This window comes from Ranitomeya imitator, chromosome 1 (genome assembly GCF_032444005.1).
Source record: "Ranitomeya imitator isolate aRanImi1 chromosome 1, aRanImi1.pri, whole genome shotgun sequence".
Classification (NCBI taxonomy): domain Eukaryota; kingdom Metazoa; phylum Chordata; class Amphibia; order Anura; family Dendrobatidae; genus Ranitomeya; species Ranitomeya imitator.
The window spans coordinates 667,360,544-667,384,289 of NC_091282.1; the positions used below are offsets into that span (position 1 = coordinate 667,360,544).

The following is a 23,746-nucleotide window of genomic DNA, read 5'->3' on the forward strand; positions in this document are numbered from 1 at the left end:
CCCTGTGTGATAAAACATCTGACAGCTGCGTTGTTGCACAACTCAGCTATGCTATGCTGAAGATCCCACTGATACCAGCTACATTTGCACCTAATGACCTTATATAATTCATGAACAACAGATGCACCAAATGACCCTGTGTGATAAAACATCTTACAACTCTGTAGTAACACAGCTCAGTTATGCTATGCTGATGATCCCACAGATACCAGCCACATTTGCACCTAATGACCCTATATAAGTCAAGAAAAACAGATGCACCCAATGACCCTGTGTGACAAAACATCTTACAACTGTGTAGTAGCACAGCTCAGCTATGCTATGCTGAAGATATCACTGACACTCACTGCATTTGCACCTAATGACCCTATATAATTCACGAAAAACAGGTGTACCTAATGACTCTAATAAAACATCCTCCAGACCCTGTCACGTTATTGTCAATGCCCTGACAGTCGTGCTGTAGAACAGCTCAGCTATTCTATGCTCAGTTCTGCTATGCATGCAAGGGACAGCATGATCATACTCTGAAAATCCCCATAAACCACCAAAGAAATGTGGTGATTATATATAGTATACAATATTAGTTAATTAATGGTTTACGGACACTACATTCAAATATCAACAGTCACCTTTATCCATGGTGATAAAAAGTACTCATATTAAGATCTATCTATCTCTATCAGAAATAACACAAAAGAGCAGGGCAAGGGGGCTGCAGCACTGAGGTGAAGCAGGGTGCTCCTGGGATATGTAGTTTTAGGTATGTAAGAATAGGACTGCCCATTCAGCTCTATGAAACAATGTACAGAGGGGCAGAAGATGACGAAAAAAGGCACAAAGGTACAAGAAAGAAACATAATTTTGGACTTAGTCTATATAACAATAGTCGTGCAGATACTGTATTTTGTTTAAAAAAAAATGTTGCCAATGTGGGAAAAACCCTTTAATGGACAAAAGTAAATTTTAAAAATCAGCTTGTCTTCAGCTACCACAGCAATGCATTGGGGGTACTGTTCTCGCATTGAATTCAGTGTATAAAAATCATCTGGAAGGCTTCCTCTAGTGGTGGTGGAAAGTGGACACATTTGTATAATTTGACAGGGTTTTCTCTCTGAAATAAGTAAAAGTGCAATGTTGTAATAACAACTAACTTACTTCTTATTAAAAAATCTTCTCCACTCTAAGGAACAGAGGGATTTTTAATTCAATACTTATTTGCATGACGTCTAGCTTATCGGCCACCAATGCAGTCTTTCAGAGGTGGCCGGTTTCCTAGACAGCAGCAACTAGCGTGCATACTTGCAAGATCTTTGCTTTACAGTTCCACTAATGCCGCAGAGGCATCTGAGAGTACAGCTTGGACCAGTGAGTGTAATAAACCTAATTAGATGGAGGAGTGAAGTGACGGAAAACCGTGTTTCACTGACGGTCATCTTTAAATACAATAAAAATAACACAGTAGAGGTGTAATAGTTGTAATTTTTTTATTAAAACTTGTATTAGTTACAAATATAAAAAATAGGACAGTGTGAATGACAAATAATATACATATGGAACACAGAAAGAAATATACAAAGCCAGCCCTGAGGTCACACAGGATTAACTACTTCATTTTGTTCTGATCCTAGAACAAGACAGAAACCTAATCATTTAAGAGGCTGCTTTAGATTTGAGAAAAGGGTTATTTTTTTTTCAAATAACAGCACCACTCTTGTCTGTGGGAAGTTTGCGGTGTTGGAGGTCGATCACATTCGAATAAATCGGTCAGCAATGCCAGACACAAGCTGTGGACATATTGGTGCTGGTTCTGAAAAAAAAGCTGATTTTTTTCCTAAAGGGGACCAAATTAAAAATGGCCAGTTTTTGCTCTTATTTTATTCCCACAGTTCCCCTAAATTATCCACTTTTTGTTTTTTTTAAATCCACTGTACAGTTCCAGATATATGAGGCTTTTAAATTTAGCACTAATTTTTCTGGTGTTTACAAGGGGGTGTGGTTTGCAGAGCAACATAAAGACACACCCTCAGAATTAACTGAGCCACGCCCTCTTCACAAGGACCAGAAAAACTAGCACTAAATGAAAAGGCCAATATCTCTGGAACCTTATGAAGGATTAAAAAAAAAACTGCCAGACTCAGGTGAGTAATAGGAATGAAATAAGAGCAAAAATTGGCCACTTTTTTCCAGAGACAGGACCTCTTTAAATAGTATATGCAAGGTTTTTGCCTTGCATTTATACTGAGATATCACACTACAGTCAAATCTACTGGTGAAATGTTTCATGACTATAACACTTATACATGATTGTCACCTTACTACATAAAAAAAACTCAGTCTTAATTTGGAGAAAAAAATCTGATAAATCCAAAATGTAGGGTCAGTCAAAGAATAAAATAACCTCACCACTTCTATAGTAGCAACCTGTACTTTCTCAGTCACCAAGGAACCTCCACTATAATTAAAGGAGTTGTCCAGGATTCCAAAATCATAGCTGTTTTTTTTTCCAAAACAGTGCCACACCTGCACACAGGTTTTGTGAGGTATTACAATTGAACCCTATGTTCTGAAATGGAGCTCACCTATAATACCAGACACCGTCTAGGGATAAAAGTGGCGCTGTTTTTAGCTATAGCTTTCTAGTTCAGCACAACCCCTTCAATAAACTGCAGAGTGGTTTATTTTCCAATCTTTTCCTGGGGCAGATAATGGAGCATAAGTCTGGGTCCATAATGTACAGTCCATATGCTGCTGCCACCCTCATGGAATACAGTTAATTTTGGTTGCCAGGTGAAAAAAAGTCTTGACAACCAAAAAGTAATGGCTGTGGTGCTCACAGAGTCCAAATTTGCATAAGTTTGTCTTTTTTGGTCGGATGTCCAATAGCCTCTTCGTTCATTCCCTATACCGCTGTGGAAAAAGCCAAGCGCTGCGCTCCACAGCGCCATAAGAAATGAATAGAGCAGCAGTTGAGCATGAACACTTCCGCTCCTTTCTATAATGGGGATAAAACAGCCCCTTTTGGGGCTAATCAATCTTGTGGATAGGGGATAACGTGTTTTCACCAAACATCGCTTTAAACATCAAGCAAGATACTTCAGCTGCACTTCCTTCTCTGTTCTCTATTTATAATTTTAAACTACATTACTTTTTCTGATGACTGAGCAGGTTTCTGAGCATTTACAAAGAGCCTACAAGCAGGAAAATGTATTATAGAAGCTGCTATAAAGTGACCAAAACACCACTTTATCACAAATTAGAAAAAGATTAAAAATAAGTTTTTTTACTATAGTTGAGCAAAACGATTCGCAGGACCCTGGTCCAGCGGCCATGTTATTACTCAGTGGAATCCGGGCTAGACTTCCTACTACCTTCCAGCATCCCCGATGTCTCTTCTTATTAGTAGGCCCCACTATGTCATCACATCGCTTGGGCCCATTCATAAGAATTGGCACCCAAAATGTTAGTAGGTTGTATGAAGTTTGCAGTTCTCTGGCCCAGATGTCAGAGTTACAACATGTCCACCGGACCAGAGTCATGTGAAAAGGTTTGTTCAACTCTAGTTTTCACACTTACTACTACTGATTTATGCAAAAAATGATAACAAAATCCCATTACGGGATGACATGTGAGGACAATCTCTGCCCAATTAGGGTAGACGGACATCATAGAGTGGGAGTCTGCCTGCTTGGTAACTGTTGTGAATTCTGCTCTTGGGCTCCCTCCGGTGGTTGTAAGTGGCACTTTTGTGAGTTCTGCTCTTGGGCTCCCTCTTGTGGTTTCTAGTGGAATGGCTGCTCCTTGGAGTTAGCTGTCATTAGCTGCCTCCACTTATCGTCTCTTCTGCTCGGCTATTTAGGTCTGGCTCTTTCTTCAGCCAGTGCCAGTTGTAAATGGTTCCTGGTTGGATTCACATCTCTTTGGAGTTCTCTGTTATCCTGACCAGTTCAGCTAAGCTAAGTTTTTGCTTGCTCTTTTCTGTCCATAGATTGTGGACTTATCCATTCTGTGCTTTCTATGTTTGTCCAGCTTATCAGTGTGAATTAATTCTGTCTTGCTGGAAGCTCTGGGAGGCAGATTTGCCCTCCACACCTTTAGTCAGGTGTGGAGATTTTTTGTAAACTCTGCGTGGATTTTTGTAGTGTTTTATACTGACCGCACAGTATTCCATCCTGTCCTATCTATTTAGCTAGACTGGCCTCCTGTGCTAATCCTGGTTTCATTCTGTGTATGTCTTTTCCCTCTCCACTCACAGTCATTATTTGTGGGGGGCTAATCTATCCTTTGGGGATTTTCTCTGAGGCAAGATAGTTTTCCTGCTTCTTTCTTTAGGGGTAGTTAGCTCTTAGGCTGTGACGAGATGCCTAGGGAGAGTTAGGAGCATTCCACGGCTACTTCTAGTGTTGTGTTGAGCTTGGGGACTGCGGTCAGTACAGTTACCACTTCCTTCAGAGCTCGTTCCAAGTTGCTCCTAGACCACCGTATCATAACAGATAACCCCTCTATAGGCCAAAGGGAAGAGCTTTGTAAAAATATTTGATTTTACATATGCTGGCTATAAAATCATTCAAAGATTACACTTGATTTTGTAACTAAAACCTACAAAACAATAATTAGTATCCACATTGGAATCCTCATATGAAAAGCCATTTTTCTTTTATTGTTTTTCTCTACGGATTTACAAGATATTGCTAAGTGCATGCACCACATTTCATATATATATTCGCAAAAGATTGTTATTCTAAACTGCCCTGATTGTCTTATGATCAGTCCATGGTCATCTATGCTGTCTGTAAAGACTCAGGTGATCAGACAGTGGCATGATGAATTGCTCGCGCCACTGCCACTTCCTACTAGCGCCACTGCTGCTTTATACTACCAGTTTAACCTCCCACAATTAGGAAAGGTAGATCATAACAAGATACTACCAGTGCCTACACTAACATGAAAGAAAATCTGGAAAAATAGAAGGTATCCCATATATATATTTTTATATGATGGCTTAGGTTGATCGTACCTAATCATTTTAGTACCATAGAAATAATGACGATGGACAGGGCTCACACAGGACCATAATCGCATAGTTCTCTCAATCAACACAAGAATATACAAGTCGCATATTTTACAAATACACAGCACATGTGGAATAATGGATTGACTTGCAAATTTATGAATTAGAACCACAAGATTCACATTTATCAACTATTCGATTTTTTTTTCTTTAAAAAGTAAGTAAATCGTTCATGCTATTTTTTACTATATGTGTACTTTTTTAGCTGCACGAAGATCAGTGGGCATCTGAGTCCTTAGACTGCTATTGATCACTCAAAACCCCCTACCTAAAATATTCGCAGCTCAGGAGATAATGGGGGGTCTCAAGTCGCAGATCACCACTGGTCTGCTTGCAATTAAAAGGGTACACATATGAACAAAAATTTTTCAAAGGTTTACTTTTTAATTCTTACAAAATGGCTGCACAATATTGTTACACGTAATTATACAAGTATGAAAAAAATAATTATGCCGTGTATATGGGCATGTTAGTCATAGGAAGCTGAATTAAATGATAAATTGATAACTGTGATCTGATGTCTTATTCCAGAGAAATCCACATTATTCTTATATGTAAACAGGCTGTTAAGATCTCTGGGCCGGACATAGATCTCTCCGGGAATCTGCCTCCAGAGCTATATTTTAAGTGTGAGACATATAACTAACACAGAACAGTAAAACTGAACCTTGTCTCATAACAAACATGGTCACACTGCAACTCTCACAGCTCTGCTGTATTGCAACACTATGAGATGGAAGCTGAAACACTGAAAGGAACCTGCAGACTATGCTGTACTGTGGGAGTAGTAATCACACACAGCTTTGCACACAGGAGAGTGGAGAGGAGCCATTACATATCACACTGGTGACAGCCCCTGTCATTTATAATAAACTACTTCTCCTCCCTTATCTCTGATTATCACCCTGCCCGGGCTCTCCGTTCTGCTAATGACCTAAGCCTAACATTCTCTATAACCTGAACCTCCCACTCCCGTCTCCAAGACTTCTCTCATCCTGTACCAATTCTCTGGAATGCACTACCCAGGATAATTTGATTAATTCCCAATACCAACAGTTTGAAAAGTACCGTATACTAAAAACATTTCCTAGACTGGCCTATCACCTCACCTCACTTATATAACTATCCCTGTTTTGCCCATACAAAATTTTCTTCCAAATCAGGACCCTCGTAGAATCTGTTCACACCCCCTTTTACACGCCCTCTGTGTCTGTACTGTACACATACCGTCTGGTGATCGGTTCACACAGCGTTATATGAATGCTCTATTTATTATATCGAAGGGTGGACCGAACAATACAAACACTTTTTTACCATATACCTTCTGTGTCTCCCCTATTTCCTCATAGATTGTGACTTGCAATCAGGGCCCTCTGTCCTCCTGGGATCTGTGAATTATTTGTTATTCTGTAATGTCTTTATTGTCTGTACAAGTCCCCTCTGAAATGTAAAGTGCTGTGGAATAGGTTGGGGCTATAGAAATAAAAAAAATATTATTATTACTACTATTATTATTATTATTATCACTGGAGGTAATTCTTCTGGAGATCTATGTCCAGCCCATAGATCTTATCAGCTTATTTACATTTAAGAAAAATATGGATTTTTCTGGAATAAGATATCGGATTGCAGATATCAAGGTATCATTTTATTCAGCTTCCTATGACCTATATGCCCATATGGATGGCTCAGGAAGAGTAATCCTACTGATATATTCCCTTTAAATTACTGACAAAAGTATAACTTCTGAATGCTGCCACATGTAATACTACACCTTCTGTATGCCGCTGTATGTAATACTACACCTTCTGTATGCTGCTGCATGTAATATTATACCTTCTGTATTCTGCATGTAATACTACACCTTCTGTATGCTGCTGCATGTAATATTATACCTTCTGTATTCTGCATGTAATACTACACCTTCTGTATGCTGCTGCATGTAATATTATACCTTCTGTATTCTGCATGTAATACTACACCTTCTGTATGCTGCTGCATGTAATATTATACCTTCTGTATTCTGCATGTAATACTACACCTTCTGTATGCTGCATGTAATACTACACCTTCTGTATGCTGCTGCATGTAATATTACACCTTCTGTATGCCGCTGCATGTAATATTACACCTTTTGTATGCTGCTGCATGTTATACTCACCTTCTGTATGCTGCTGCATGTAATACTACACCTTCTGTATGCTGCTGCATGTAATACTACACCTTCTGTATGCTGCTGCATGTAATACTACACCTTCTGTATGCTGCTGCATGTAATATTACACCTTCTGTATGCTGTTGCATGTAATACTACACCTTTTGTATGCTGCCGCATGTAATTTTACACCTTCTGTATGCTGCTACATGTAATATTACGCCTTCTGTATGCTGTTGCATGTAATACTACACCTTCTGTATGCTGCTGTATGTAATACTACACCTTCTGTATGCTGCTGCATGTAATACTACACCTTCTGTATGCTGCTGCATGTAATATTACACCTTTTGTATGCTGCTGCATGTAATATTACACCTTTTGTATGCTGCTGCATGTAATACTACACCTTCTGTATGTTGCATGCAATATTACACATTCTGTATGCTGCTGCATGTAATACTACACTTTCTGTTTGCTGCTGTATATAATACTATACCTTCTGTATGCTGCTGTATGTAATACTACATCTTCTGTATGCTGCTGTATGTAATATTATACCTTCTGTATGCTGCATGTAATACTACACCTTCTGCATGCTGCATGTAATACTACACCTTCTGTATGCTGCTGCATGTTATACTACACCTTCTGTATGTTGCTGCATGTTATACTACACCTTCTGTATGCTGTTGTATGTAATACTACACCTTCTGTATGCTGCTGCATGTAATATTACACCTTCTGTATGCTGCTGTATGTAATACTACACCTTCTGTATGCTGCTGTATGTAATACTACACCTTCTGTATGCTGCTGTATGTAATACTACACCTTCTGTATGCTGCTGCATGTAATATTACACCTTCTGTATGCTGCTGCATGTAATACTACAACTTCTGTATGCTGCTGCATATTATACTACACCTTCTGTATGCTGCTGCATGTTATACTACACCTTCTGTATGCTGCTGCATGTAATATTACACCTTCTGTATGCTGCTGTATGTAATACTACACCTTCTGTATGCTGCTGCATGTAATATTACACCTTCTGTATGCTGCTGTATGTAATACTACACCTCCTGTATGCTGCTGTATGTAATACTACACCTTCCGTATGCTGCTGTATGTAATACTACACCTTCTGTATGCTGCTGCATGTAATATTACACCTTCTGTATTCTGCATGTAATACTACAACTTCTGTATTATACTACACCTTCTGTATGCTGCTGCATGTAATACTACTTCTTCTTTATACTGATGCATGCAATACTACATCCTCTGTCGATCACAGCTGATCACTGTCCTCTGATCTGCTGTCTGGCCTCAGCTGAATAAAAAGCCTTGTCAATTCCTTTAACTTGAAATACCATTGTATATTCTGTAGTTTATTTAAAATAGTACTGTTTTTCAGTTACCTTCTTTGAATGCTTCCTCCCATTACACAAATTAAGAAATATTATGATTTTTGTTAAAGTGGAGTTACCCTTTTACAATTTCTTAAAAAAAAGCTTGTAACATCAATTAAAACAGTATAGATCTAAGCCAAATGATTATTCATATAACACATCCTCTACTGATAGGAAACGTCCACATGTAGCAGAATTTCTGCGGATTTTATGTGTACATTTGAGCAGGTAAAATCCGCTTGGATTACTGTACCAGACAAGTGGCTAAAATTCTTCCAATTGTTTTAAAATTTGCTGCTGCAAAATTGGACAAGTAAATGTGAATCCTGATCCCCACACTCCAATGATAGGGACCTCCTCTGTCAAACCAAAATAGGGACCACTACTGTCGCTAATTTATGCCTTGATGCTCTTCCAAAGGCAGCATGACTCTCTGGGCCCATGTGCCCATTCACACAACCCATACGTATGAAGGATTACACAGACCTATTTTAGTAATGGGTTGACGTGTAATTCTCTCTGCTTGGAATAAATAATTTTTCCTGAATATCACAAACACATCAGCTTCTAGAAAAGTCTGAGACCTGCAAACAGTCATCAGTCTTTAAGGTTACCCAGAAAATAACTCTGTATGCGATATATAAGCTATATATGGTATAAAGGCAATGCTATATACACTTCTTTATCTGGTCTTGTTTTCATTTATCCATAAATTCATCAGATATTTGATAACGGACGTCGTATTCAGGCTCTACAGGTCCAATGTTGGGAACATTTGATGTTTTATTTCAAACTCTGGATTTAGATAAAGAAATTCGGAGGTAGATCCTGAAATATGTCCCCTTCCTTATCCCCTGTACCTGCTGTGTAGATTTCGGTTTGGTTGTGTAAAACCTTAAGGCTCACCTGCAGAAACAAATCGTGTAAGTTCAGTTCTCTTTCCCATAGTGCAGCTTAATTCTGGTTAAGTCCACAGATATCAACACAAGTTATCGTCTCAACAGTGTTTGACCAGAAATCCCTGATGATGATGATGCTGGACCATCCTCTTCTGTAACCAACACAGAACCGTCCAGTGATGCAATAAGCAGAGTAGATCATGACCCATGGATGGTATTCACCTTCGGAAGTCACCCCTGTTCCTCTCGCGATGTATCACCAAGTTACGAAGGAAGACAAATATCTGGAACCAGATTTGGTTTCTGTTTTGTTGAATCTGCACAAAATAAGAACATATATGATACATTCAGTCAAACCCTGTGTAAAACCCATTAATGAAAGTAGTTGACCTAGAGAAATGGCCTTGTTCATATTCTTCTTCTATATATTGTTCTGTTAAAAAAATAGTAAATAGTCTCTGTGCCATGAAGTGGGGAGCAGAGAGGCTCATATATCAGTAGTGGATTTTGCTAGACCTACATGTCACGGCTCTATTGTCAAGCGTCCAGAGACCAGGGGCTCCGTCCAGCTTCCTCATGCTAGGGGCACCCTAGCTCGCCCTGCTCCCCAGATTACTTCTGATGGTGAAGACGCTGGGGCCACATTCCTTGCCATAGCTCCTGAATCCGCCCTCAGTCTGTATCCTTCCCACACCCAGAAAAAGGGGAGTAGTAGCATACCGTAATACACCAACCAGACTAACAAGGTAATACAAACAGGCTAAACAAAAAATACCAAACATACAAATATACTCACACAAATAACAGAGGACTACACCCGGGAGTGGAGGATGGAGTTAAACCATGGTAAGAGAAGAAAGGGAGTTATCACACACTCAAAATCTAGCAACAGTTACAGATAAATCCACCAACCGCCCACTCAAATAACCACCAACAACAATCTCCTGCCATGCAGCATAAGCTCTCTCTGACAATTAGTGCTAGCCAGGTCCCAGACTATATAGGAGATGGGAGTGCACAGCTGAGAGCCTCAATGCTTCAGGAGCTATCATCAGAGTAGATTAACCCCTACACTGCTAAAAATAAATTTACACCGTTTAATATGAAGTTGAAGTGCTTTTAATCAGTGCAGGAGTAGGAGAAATCAGAGGCTGCGGTCTCCTGGCTCCTCTCTGTTGTGGTAAACCCGTGACACAACAAATCAGCTACTCAGACAGCATGGAATAAGCAGATAATTCAGCACTTTCAGCATAATATTAAAGATAGATGTAAGGAAAATAAGGTGATTATGTATATTACAAAAATTAATAATTTTACAAATACTAATCAATAAATTGAAAAGAAGTTTAGTTTCTATTAAAACAGGCACTGCTTCTAGTCTTTCGCCATGTTCCACGACCGCTTGGATTTGACCCAGATAGCTTTGCCATCTGGATTTATAGCCTTTTCTGTGTACCTCTCTAGATTTGACCCCGGTCCGGACTTTGACCTTGTTTTCTTCTTCTAGATTTGACCTACAGTTCCATCTGAATAATCTATGGATTGAACATTGCTGCTTTAAGACTGTGATCTAAAGATCTGAAAAATATGTCTAAACTTTTTGTGTGGGGTCCCTTGCAATAAAAAAAAAAAACAGAAAGAAAATCTTTAATTGTATGTTCATACAAAGAGATTATTTGTGTGAATTCTGACTCAGATTTGCTTAAAGATCCATATAAAAATGCTTTAAATACCCTTTGATTTGGGTTTTCAAATGGATCCAATTCAAAATACTTGTAAAAAAAAACTTTGTATGAATTTACCCTAAGACTCCCACCTGAATTCACTGAAAGCCACAAAGATTTTGTTACTAAAATGCACCTATCCACACTATACAAGTCTGACATGTGTCACTTAAATACCCTTTACTGACTTTCAGTAAAGTGGTGTATACCAAATGTAACAGGACCAGGAGGAAAGTATGGAATGGTGCATATTTTTCCCCCAGGTTGCTGTCTTGTACAGTGTAAATAAACGAGTCAGTATAATAACTGACAACCAGCATGGATTCATAAAGAATACGTTGTGTCTAACTAACATGTGGGTATCTGTGAGGAGGTGAGTGCAAATCAGGTAATGCGGCTGATGTGATTTATCTGGACTTTACAAAGGCGTTTGATACTGTCCCACATAACAGCCTTATACTGAAGCTCCATATGCAGGGACTGGGGGAAACCATATGCAGATGAGTGAGGACTTGGCTAAATGACAAGAAAAAAAGAGTTGTCATAAATGGTGCGCTCTCTAAATGGCATATAGTCAGCAGTGGGGACCGCAGGGATCTGTGCTAGGACTGATTCTTTTTAAATTATTAATTAATGACCTTGTGGATAGGATTGAGAGTAAAGTGTCAGTCTTTTGCTGATGACACCAAACTATGTAGGATATTAAAAACGGACTTTGACAGCACAATGTTACATAACGATCTGTGTGAATGCGCAAACTGTCATGAGTGGGTCACGCCATCCTGGTAGATCTGGGGTTAGAAAATCACTACGTATTGTGAATTGCAGATCTTCCATTTAGCCTGGGTGTTGGTGTTTCCTTTGGTGCTGAAGAGGTTAATGACCCTTTCTATGCTGGTAAAAAAAAACTTACAGCTCCATCTCACAGCTGTTTCTGACCTGGTCATTTCCTCTTCCTATAAAATCTGCCCAGACCTTCTCTTCCTCGCCAGTGAAGTTTTACTTCCTAGTCCCTTGGAATCGCTGTGCTGAGTTGGAGATTGTTACATGCTGTTTTGGGGTGTATGCTTTCCTCACTGTACTATTCCCATTTGGTTTGTACAAACCTATCATTCCATATATAGCTCTCTACCTTTGGTGAGTGTTTTGTATGTTAGTTGCTGTTACAGAACCCCTAGCAACAAGAATATGTTATGCAGTATATATTATGTATAATAGGCTCCATGTGAAATGCATCAGTCCACAGGCTACGCCCCTGGGCAGAGAGGACACGATATCCCCCTTCTGTCCTCCCCCACCTTTGTAATTCCCACAGTAAATATCAGCAGGCTCCGGCCCCCTGCGGCTATTGTAATGTATGTCTGGCCTGCTTTTTCTATTGGCCTGCCCTGTGTATCTGCGTTATATATTCTGTGTGCTGTGAATAAAGTGTGTTCTTTTAGACTGGAAATACGTGGAGTAGCAGTCAGCTTTTATATGCTCTCTCGTAATCAAGGAATTCCAGCCAGCGTCCTTCATTCAGAATCCAGCAAAAGCAGAGTGGACCTCCTGAAACACGGGGTGGTACTGAAAGATGTACCCCAGCTTGGTAGACCCTGTTACACTGGTGGCAGACAGTGGGATGTGATATCCCTTCTACAGGAGGAAAGGAATGAATGGAAGACAACTACCAGAAGTTAAAGAGGACTACATTAAAAGATCTGGTGGAAGCCCGAGGGTTAATCGCCAGCAACAAAACAAAAGCGGATTTGATAGCAGCCATCATGGAACACGACAGTGCAGCACTCCCCAATGTGAACGTGGAGGAGACTGAATTCCAGAGGGAGGTAAAGAACAGACTGGCGTTCTATGGCCCAAAACCTGCAGTAGCGATCATACGAGAGGTGATGGCTGATGTGCGTACTGATCTGAAGGAAGAGATGGCCGAGCGGACCAGGATAGAGCTAACCAAGATGGAGATGGCAGAGCGGAGAGAGGAGAGTCAGCGAGCAAGGAGAGCTCTGGCCTCCGCCCATGTACCTTCAACAGTAAGCCACAAAAAGATCCATTATAATGCCTTCCGACAGTTGGGGGAGGCAGAGGAAGACATTGATGGCTTTCTGCAGGACTTTGAGCAGCAGTGTGTCCTTCATCAAGTGAAGCCGGAGGAACGGGTTCAGATTCTGGCCAGCAAGCTGACAGGCCGGGCAGAGGACGCCTATCGCACGTACCTGATGAGGACTGTATGGACTATGAGTGGATCAAAGAAGTGATCTTGGCCCGGTATGCGCTGACACCAGAGGCATACCGCCAAAAGTTCCGCAGACTTATAAAACGAGTAACCGATACCCACGCTGAATGGGCCTGTAAATTACGGCGGTCACTGCTACAGTGGGTACAAGGGAGCCAAGCAACCACTAAGGAGGACGTCCTCCAGCTCTTCTTGCTAGAACGATTCTTTAATGGACTAAACCCAGAGACACAGGAATGGCTTCGGGACAGGCGGCCAATGACTCTTGAGGAAGCCGCTCTTCTGGCCGATGAACATCATGACGCCAGGAGGCCTCAGTTGTCCGGATCAAAGATGGTCACTAAGGGTCCGCCCATGGACCTGGAGGGCCCCAAACCACCGAAGATTGTAGGGGGACCAGCTAGAAACCCGGCCTACCACAGTTCCCCTGGGGCGCGATGCCACACCTGCCGTCAGCTGGGCCACCTGCAAAGACAATGTCCCAACCGGACTCAGCATACCCAGTGGCCAAAGGTGGGAACAGCTACCTTCCGCCGGGCCGCTGTACCCTGCTACCAAGGCGAAGCTGATCCGGCATTGGGGGCTGCAACTAAGGCTACGTTCACATTTGCGTTGTGCGCCGCTGCGTCGGCGACGCAACGCACAACGCAAATAAAAACGCACCAAAACGCATGCAAAAACGCTGCGTTTTGCGACGCATGCGCCGTTTTTTGCTGAAATTTGGATGCAAGAAAAATGCAACTTGTTGCGTTTTCTGCGCCCGACGCTTGCGGCAAAAAAACGCATGCGTCACACAACGCAGCACAACGCATGTCCATGCGTTCCCCATTATAAATATAGGGGAGCATGACGCATGCTTCGCCGCTGCGTCGCCCGACGCAAACACGCAAAACGCTAATGTGAACGTAGCCTAACCAAGGGGTGGAAGACATGGAGGAAGTGCTGCATGAAGTAGACCCCGTGCAGGTAGCCTGGGCAGATAATCGACAACAGCATCGACAGGTCATGTGGGTTAATGGGAAACGCATACAGGGACTAAGGGATTCCGGAGCAACTTTGACCCTTGTGAAGCCTCATCTCGTCCGGGACCAAGAGAAGACGGACCGGACAGTGGCAGTCCGTGTAGCAGGGGGAGCCATACATCGACTACCCACTGCCAGGATTCACCTGAACTGGGGAGTTGGGGATGGCCTTGCTGAGGTCGGCTTGATGGAGGATTTTCCTGCAGACGTTTTGCTGGGAAATGACTTGGGGCCCATGTTGTCTGCCTTCTCGGTTGCCCCTCTGGCTGAGACATATCCTGTGACCACCCGGAGACAAGCTGGAGCTGCGGAGGCGGAATCACACTCAGAGGAGGCCCAGGAAAGACATCCCAGCCCTACACGTATTCCCATAGCCAGACACATTTCTTGGGCCACCCCAGATGAATTTAAGAGGGAATTACTTGAGGATCCTTCATTGGAGGGATATCGTGGGAAGGCACAGGAGGGGAGAGGGGTACTGGAAGGGGAACAGTTTATATGGAAGCAGGGACTCCTCTACCGGATCACAGAGCAGCACCACACAGGGACGAGCCCCACTATAAAACGACAGCTGGTAGTTCCCAAGAAGTATAGGCAAAAGTTACTGCGAATCTCTCATGACATACCCTTGGCCGGGCACTTCGGCGTCAGTCGCACCAGGCATCATCTGACACAAAACTTCTTTTGGCCGGGGGTAACCTATGATGTTCGTCAATACTGCCAGACCTGTGACAGTTGCCAGCGCATTGGCAAGAGGGGAGATCGATGCAAGGCCAAATTACGCCCCCTCCCCATTGTGGAGGAACCATTTCGCCGAGTAGCGGTCGATCTGATAGGGCCGTTAGCCAAACCCAGTCCGTCAGGGAAAAGGAATATATTGACAGTGGTAGATTATGCCACACGGTATCCAGAGGCGGTTGCGTTACCTAACATACTGGCAGAGACGGTGGCGGCCACCCTGCTCCAGGTTTTGTCACAGGTAGGATTAACCCGGGAGATTATCTCGGACCAGGGTACCCGGTTTACAGCAGTGGTGACCAACCAACTGTGGAAGCTGTGCGGCGTAAGGTCCATTAGAAGCGCCCCGTACCATCCGCAAACCAATGGGTTGTGTGAACGCTTTAACGTGACGTTAAAACAACTCATTGGGACTTTTACCAGGACCTACAGGGACTGGGAGAAATTCTTGCCTCACCTCCTGTTTGCCTATCGAGAGGTGCCCCAAGAATCCACGGGGTTTTCCCCATTCGAACTGGTATACGGGAGACTGGTAAGGGGACCCCTAGACTTAGTGCTGGAATACTGGGAAGGGGAGGGCATCATAGAAGGGGTACCTATTGTACCCTATGTGCTGGAATTCCGGGACCGCCTACAGGAGCTGACCCAGGCTGTACGTGGGAACATGCAGGTGGCCCAGCGGCGCCAGCGCGTATGGTACGATCGGAGGACCAGAGAGCGCACCTTGGAAATAGGACAGAAGGTCCTGGTGTTAGAGCCCACTAGGCAGAACAAGTTCCAAGCTGCATGGCAGGGGCCCTACCAGGTAGTGGGGAAAATAGCCGACACCACCTATAATGTCACCGATTGTGACGACCCCAGGGTTATCCGCATGTTCCACGTGAATATGCTGAAGCCCTATCGGGAGCGCCCTGAAGAGATAGTGGCCATCTGTGCACCTGAAGCAGAGGATTTAGCCGGACTTCCCTTGCCTGATGTCTTAGGGGAGAGGACTCAGTCTAAAACATGGGACCAGGTACACTGGGGTGAAGACTTAGGTCCCCGGGAGAGACAGCAGGTGGAGGAGTTGTTGAGGCAGCAACAGAGGATGTTTTCGGGGAAACCCGGGTACACTCACCTGGCACAACACAAGGTTGAGACCCAGGATCAGACCCCCCTGCGACAACCCCCCCTTCCGCATCCCTGAGTCTGTACGAGAAGGGATGCGACAAGAGATACAAGAGATGTTGCGTTTAGGGGTCATTGAAGAGTCAGGTAGTCCCTGGGCATCCCCCGTAGTGTTAGTGCCCAAGAAGGATGGGACTACACGGTTTTGTGTAGACTATCGTAAGCTCAATGAAAAAACAGTGACGGATGCGTATCCCATGTCGCGTGTGGATGACTTGTTAGACCGGCTGGCAGGGGCAAAGTATTTGACCACCATTGATGTATGCAAAGGCTACTGGCAGATTCCCCTTAGTCCTGATGCTATTCCCAAGTCGGCATTTGTCACCCCGTTCGGCTTATTCCAGTTTCAAGTTATGCCATTCGGGATGAAGACTGCCCCGGCGACCTTCCAGAGGCTGGCTGACTGGCTTCTGGATGGTCTCCAGGACTATGCGTGTGCCTACCTGGATGACATCGCTATCTACAGCGCGACATGGGAAGAGCATCTAAATCACCTAGAGACAGTATTAGACAGGATCCACAAGGCCGGAATCACCCTGAACCCAAACAAGTGTCACTTGGGCAAAGCAGAGGTTCATTATTTAGGGCATTGGGTGGGAAGTGGGAAACAGAGACCAGAACCAGCCAAGATTGAGGCCATAGCCAAATGGCCCACCCCACGCACAAAAAACCCAGGTCATGGCGTTTCTCGGGACAGCGGGGTATTATAGGAAATTTGGTCCCAATTACAGCACCGGTGCTCAGGAAGGATATAATGGAACTAGAGAGAGTACAAAGGAGGGCAACAAAATTAATAAAGGGGATGGGAGAACTACAATACCCAGATAGATTAGCGAAATTAGGATTATTTAGTCTAGAAAAAAGACGACTAAGGGGCGATCTAATAACCATGTATAAGTATGTAAGGGGACAATACAAATATCTCGCTGAGGATCTGTTTATACCAAAGAAGGTGACGGGCACAAGGGGGCATTCTTTGCGTCTGGAGGAGAGAAGGTTTTTCCACCAACATAGAAGAGGATTCTTTACTGTTAGGGCAGTGAGAATCTGGAATTGCTTGCCTGAGGAGGTGGTGATGGCGAACTCAGTCGAGGGGTTCAAGAGAGGCCTGGATGTCTTCCTGGAGCAGAACAATATTGTATCATACAATTATTAGGTTCTGTAGAAGGACGTAGATCTGGGGATTTATTATGATGGAATATAGGCTGAACTGGATGGACAAATGTCTTTTTTTGGCCTTACTAACTATGTTACTATGTTACTATATGTTAGCAGCGTGGCCAAGCCCCTCACTGATCTGACCCGTAAGAACCAACCCCGCCAGGTAACCTGGACCCCAGAGTGTGAGGAAGCCTTCCACCAGCTAAAGGACGCCCTCACCAATACCCCTGTATTGGCCGCACCCGATCCAACGAAAAGTTTCCTTGTTCACACAGACGCTTCTATGTTTGGATTGGGGGCAGTACTAAGCCAAGTCGGGCCGGACGGCCAAGAACACCCGGTAGCTTACCTGAGTCGGAAACTACTGCCCCGTGAAGTGAGCTATGCGGCCATCGAGAAGGAGTGCCTGGCAATAGTATGGGCACTCAAAAAGTTACAACCATATTTGTATGGACGACAGTTTTCCCTCCTAACGGACCATAATCCCCTAGTCTGGCTTAATCAGGTCTCCGGAGACAACGCCAGATTACTGCGGTGGAGTTTAGCCCTACAACCTCTGGACTTCACCATCCACTACAGACCCGGCAAACAAAACGGTAATGCCGATGGGCTAAGTCGACAAACGGAACTTGTACCAACCCCATAAACTTCGGTCATCCCCAAACCGATCTGTTAAGGATCAGACTGTGTATGCCGATCGCGTCGCTGAAAAGGGGAGCAGGGTTACAGAACCCCCAGCACCAAGAATATGTTATGCAGTATATATTATGTATAATAGGTTCCATGTGAAATGCATCAGTCCACAGGCTGCGCCCCTGGGCAGAGAGGACACGATATCCCCCTTCTGTCCTCCCCCACCTTTGTAATTCCCACAGTAAATATCAGCAGGCTCCGGCCCCCTGCGGCTATTGTAATGTATGTCTGGCCTGCTTTTTCTATTGGCCTGCCCTGTGTATCTGCGTTATATATTCTGTGTGCTGTGAATAAAGTGTGTTCTTTTAGACTGGAAATACGTGGAGTAGCAGTCAGCTTTCCGTTACAGTTGCTTTTTGTTATCCCTGTTTCTCTTTCATGTTTATACACTAACATTTCTGTCTCAGGCCTCCTGGGAAGGGGGATGTGACAGCTTAGGGTATAACAGGAGAACAGTAAGGCTGGTGGCCAAAACCTCCTCACCTTTAGATGTACCTTTGGGAGCAGGAATAGATAGGGTCATACCTTAAGGATTTCCTTAGTATTGCACAGGTGAAAAATCCCGAAAACATGATCAGTTAATGGCTCTAGAGGACTGGCGTTGGGGAACACTGGATGAAGGGATTGCCCATTTATCACTCTAAGGCTGCCGTCACACTAGCAGTATTTGGTCAGCATTTAACATCAGTATTTGTAAGCCAAAACCAGGAGTGGAACAATTAGAGGAAAAGTATAATAGAAACATATTCACCACTTCTGCATTCATCACCCTCTCCTGGTTTTGGCTCACAAATACTGATGTAAAATACTGACCAAATACTGCTATTGTGACGGCAGCCTAAAACTCCTTCAGGTTGTATTCTCATCTCCAGGTTGCATCTCCATAGACTTCGGGATCCATAGCCAGTTATAAGTAAATAAGAATTTCCAGATCAAGGAACCATGTTACAAATCTAAGATGAGAGCTTAAAAGTCTGCGGTGAGAATAGTGATATAGAAAGGAGAAGCAATGGTGGAGGCAATGGTGGAGGCAAAGTGGTACGTCAGCTACAGACAAAAGTTTTGGAACAGTTGCAGAAATGTGTGAATTCACCATTCTGCATATACAAGGGCTTCTCACAAAATTAGAATATCATCAAAAGGTTAATTTATTTCAGTTCTTCAATACAAAAAGTGAAACTCATATATTATATAGAGTCATTACAAACAGAGTGATCTATTTCAAGTGTTTATTTCTGTTAATGTTGATGATTATGGCTTACAACCAATGAAAACCCAAAAGTCATTATCTCAGTAAATTAGAAAACTTTAACACCAGCTTGAAGAATGATTTTAAAATTTGAAATGTTGGTCTTCTGAAATGTACAGTGGGGCAAAAAAGTATTTAGTCAGTCAGCAATAGTGCAAGTTCCACCACTTAAAAAGATGAGAGGCGTCTGTAATTTACATCATAGGTAGACCTCAACTATGGGAGACAAACTGAGAAAAAAAAAATCCAGAAAATCACATTGTCTGTTTTTTTATCATTTTTTTTGCATATTATGGTGGAAAATAAGTATTTGGTCAGAAACAAACAATCAAGATTTCTGGCTCTCACAGACGTGTAACTTCTTCTTTAAGAGTCTCCTCTTTCCTCCACTCATTACCTGTAGTAATGGCACCTGTTTAAACTTGTTATCAGTATAAAAAGACACCTGTGCACACCCTCAAACAGTCTGACTCCAAACTCCACTATGGTGAAGACCAAAGAGCTGTCAAAGGACACCAGAAACAAAATTGTAGCCCTGCACCAGGCTGGGAAGACTGAATCTGCAATAGCCAACCAGCTTGGAGTGAAGAAATCAACAGTGGGAGCAATAATTAGAAAATGGAAGACATACAAGACCACTGATAATCTCCCTCGATCTGGGGCTCCACGCAAAATCCCACCCCGTGGGGTCAGAATGATCACAAGAACGGTGAGCAAAAATCCCAGAACCACGCGGGGGGACCTAGTGAATGAACTGCAGAGAGCTGGGACCAATGTAACTAGGCCTACCATAAGTAACACACTACGCCACCATGGACTCAGATCCTGCAGTGCCAGACGTGTCCCACTGCTTAAGCCAGTACATGTCCGGGCCCATCTGAAGTTTGCTAGAGAGCATTTGGATGATCCAGAGGAGTTTTGGGAGAATGTCCTATGGTCTGATGAAAACAAACTGGAACTGTTTGGTAGAAACACAACTTGTCGTGTTTGGAGGAAAAAGAATACTGAGTTGCATCCATCAAACACCATACCTACTGTAAAGCATGGTGGTGGAAACATCATGCTTTGGGGCTGTTTCTCTGCAAAGGGGCCAGGACGACTGATCCGGGTACTTTAAAGAATGAATGGGGCCATGTATCGTGAGATTTTGAGTGCAAACCTCCTTCCATCAGCAAGGGCATTGAAGATGAAACGTGGCTGGGTCTTTCAACATGACAATGATCCAAAGCACACCGCCAGGGCAACGAAGAAGTGGCTTCGTAAGAAGCATTTCAAGGTCCTGGAGTGGCCTAGCCAGTCTCCAGATCTCAACCCTAAAGAAAACCTTTGGAGGGAGTTGAAAGTCCGTGTTGCCAAGCGAAAAGCCAAAAACATCACTGCTCTAGAGGAGATCTGCATGGAGGAATGGGCCAACATACCAACAACAGTGTGTGGCAACCTTGTGAAGACTTACAGAAAACGTTTGACCTCTGTCATTGCCAACAAAGGATATATTACAAAGTATTGAGATGAAATTTTGTTTCTGACCAAATACTTATTTTCCACCATAATATGCAAATAAAATGTTAAAAAAACAGACAATGTGATTTTCTGGATTTTTTTTCTCAGTTTGTCTCCCATAGTTGAGGTCTACCTATGATGTAAATTACAGACGCCTCTCATCTTTTTAAGTGGTGGAACTTGCACTATTGCTGACTGACTAAATACTTTTTTGCCCCACTGTATATTCAGTAAATGCACTCAATACTCCTTTTGCATCAATTACTGCATCAGTGTGGCGTGGCATGGAGGCGATCAGCCTGTGGCACTGCTGAGATGTTATGGAAGCCCAGGTTGCTTTGATAGTAGCCTTCAGCTTATCTGCATTGTTGGGTCTGGTGTCTCTCATCTTCCTCTTGACAAGATCACATAGATTCCCTATGGGGTTAAGGTCAGGTGAGCTAGCTGGCCAATCAAGCACAGTGATACTGTTGTTTTTAAACCAGGTATTGGTACTTTAGGCAGTGTGGACAGGTGCCAAGTCCTGCTGGAGTATGAAATTTCCATCTCCAAGAAGCTTGTCAGCAGAGGGAAGCATGAAGTGCTCTAAAATTGCCTGGTAGGCGGCTGCGCTGACTTTGGTCTTGATAAAATACAGTGGACCTACACAAGCAGATGACATGGCTCCCCAAACCATCACTGACTGTGGAAACTTCACACTAGATCTCAGGCAGCTCGGATTGTGGCGTCTCCACTCTTCCTCCAGACACTGGGACCTTGATTTCCAAATAGAGGCAGAGGTGCATAAGTGGCTTCTATGCAGCATGTGTCTAGTGTGTGACCTGCATCTATGCGGCATGTGTCTAGTGTGTGACTGACGTCTATGTGGCATGTGTCTAGTGTGTGACCGGCGTCTATGTGGCATGTGTCTAGTGTGTGACCGGCATCTATGCGGCATGTGTCTAGTGTGTGACTGGCATCTATGTGGCATGTGTCTAGTGTGTGACTGACGTCTATGTGGCATGTGTCTAGTGTGTGACTGACGTCTATGTGGCATGTGTCTAGTGTGTGACTGGCATCTATGTGGCATGTGTCTAGTGTATGACCGGCGTCTATGCGGCATGTGTCTAGTGTGTGACAGGCGCCTATGCGGCATATGTCTAGCGTGTGACTGGCATCTATGTAGCATGTGTCTAGTGTGTGACCGGCGTCTATGCGGCATGTGTCTAGTGTGTGACTGACGTCTATGTGGCATGTGTCTAGTGTGTGACAGGCGTCTATGTGGCATGTGTCTAGTGTGTGACTGACGTCTATGTGGCATGTGTCTAGTGTGTGACTGGCGTCTATGTGGCATGTGTCTAGTGTGTGACCGGCGTCTATGCGGCATGTGTCTAGTGTGTGACAGGCGCCTATGTGGCATGTGTCTAGTGTGTGACTGACGTCTATGTAGCATGTGTCTAGTGTGTGACCGGCGTCTATGCGGCATGTGTCTAGTGTGTGACTGACGTCTATGTGGCATGTGTCTAGTGTGTGACTGGCATCTATGTGGCATGTGTCTAGTGTGTGACTGACGTCTATGTGGCATGTGTCTAGTGTGTGACAGGCGTCTATGTGGCATGTGTCTAGTGTGTGACTGACGTCTATGTGGCATGTGTCTAGTGTGTGACAGGCGTCTATGTGGCATGTGTCTAGTGTGTGACTGGCATCTATGTGGCATGTGTCTAGTGTGTGACCGGCGTCTATGCGGCATGTGTCTAGTGTGTGACAGGCGCCTATGTGGCATGTGTCTAGTGTGTGACTGACGTCTATGTAGCATGTGTCTAGTGTGTGACCGGCGTCTATGTGGCATGTGTCTAGTGTGTGACTGACGTCTATGTGGCATGTGTCTAGTGTGCGAGTGGCGTCTATGCGGCATGTGTCTAGTGTGTGACTGGCATCTATGTGGTATGTGTCTAGTGTGTGACTGACGTCTATGTGGCATGTGTCTAGTGTGTGACTGACGTCTATGCGGCATGTGTCTAGTGTGTGACTGGCATCTATGTGGTATGTGTCTAGTGTGTGACTGACGTCTATGTGGCATGTGTCTAGTGTGCGAGTGGCGTCTATGCGGCATGTGTCTAGTCTGTGACCAGTGTCCAAGCGGCATGTGTCTAGTGTGCGAGTGGTGTCTATGTGGCATGTGTCTAGTGTGTGACTGCCGTCTATATAGTCACATGTCCACCCTTACCAAATGTAGGGCAAAAATCTAATGTGAACATAGTGTTAAACATCACGCACATGGTTGTGCAATGTGTTCCTTATGAGAAGCTATAAATCGGCACTCACAGGCAGAAAATATCCTGCCACATAAAACTGAACACCATATTAAAGGAACGTCTCCTCTGGAAGCAGAGTGCTGCAGATAAAGTCCTAGCGGCTCTGTACCCTACAGGCGCCATCTGCAAGGGACCTTATAGGATTCAAGTGCACCAAAGATACCATCATAAAGCTTTTACCTTTCTTCGCTCATTTAACAAACACCTTGTCTCCACTAAGCCGAGTAGTCTGAAGTAAAACACTCTTTTATTAGATAAATCAGGGAATATGTCAGATCCGCAGCTGCAGACTTTTCTGAAAATCCCAGGCTGGAGGGTGAGGAGTGATCCATCTGTAAGTGATTTTACACTGTGCGGGTCACAGGGTTAATCTTTAACTGAAACCACACTGCTGAGGCAGCAAAACAGGGGTTTTCTAGAGTATGAAA

The 23,746-nt window shown here is 43.7% G+C and overlaps 1 protein-coding gene across 4 annotated transcripts in view; it reads right to left on the bottom strand.

Moving 5' to 3' along the window:
• Window positions 1-1,470: 1,470 nt before the first annotated feature.
• BMF (Bcl2 modifying factor) overlaps window positions 1,471-23,746 on the bottom strand; it is a 91,589-nt gene continuing 69,313 nt past the window's right edge. For all 4 annotated transcript variants that reach the window (XM_069729416.1, XM_069729408.1, XM_069729399.1 and 1 more), the window contains one exon: window positions 1,471-9,857. In XM_069729416.1, coding sequence (XP_069585517.1) covers window positions 9,759-9,857 — 99 coding nt within the window. In that variant the 3' untranslated portion in view covers window positions 1,471-9,758. The remainder of the gene's footprint in view (window positions 9,858-23,746) is intronic.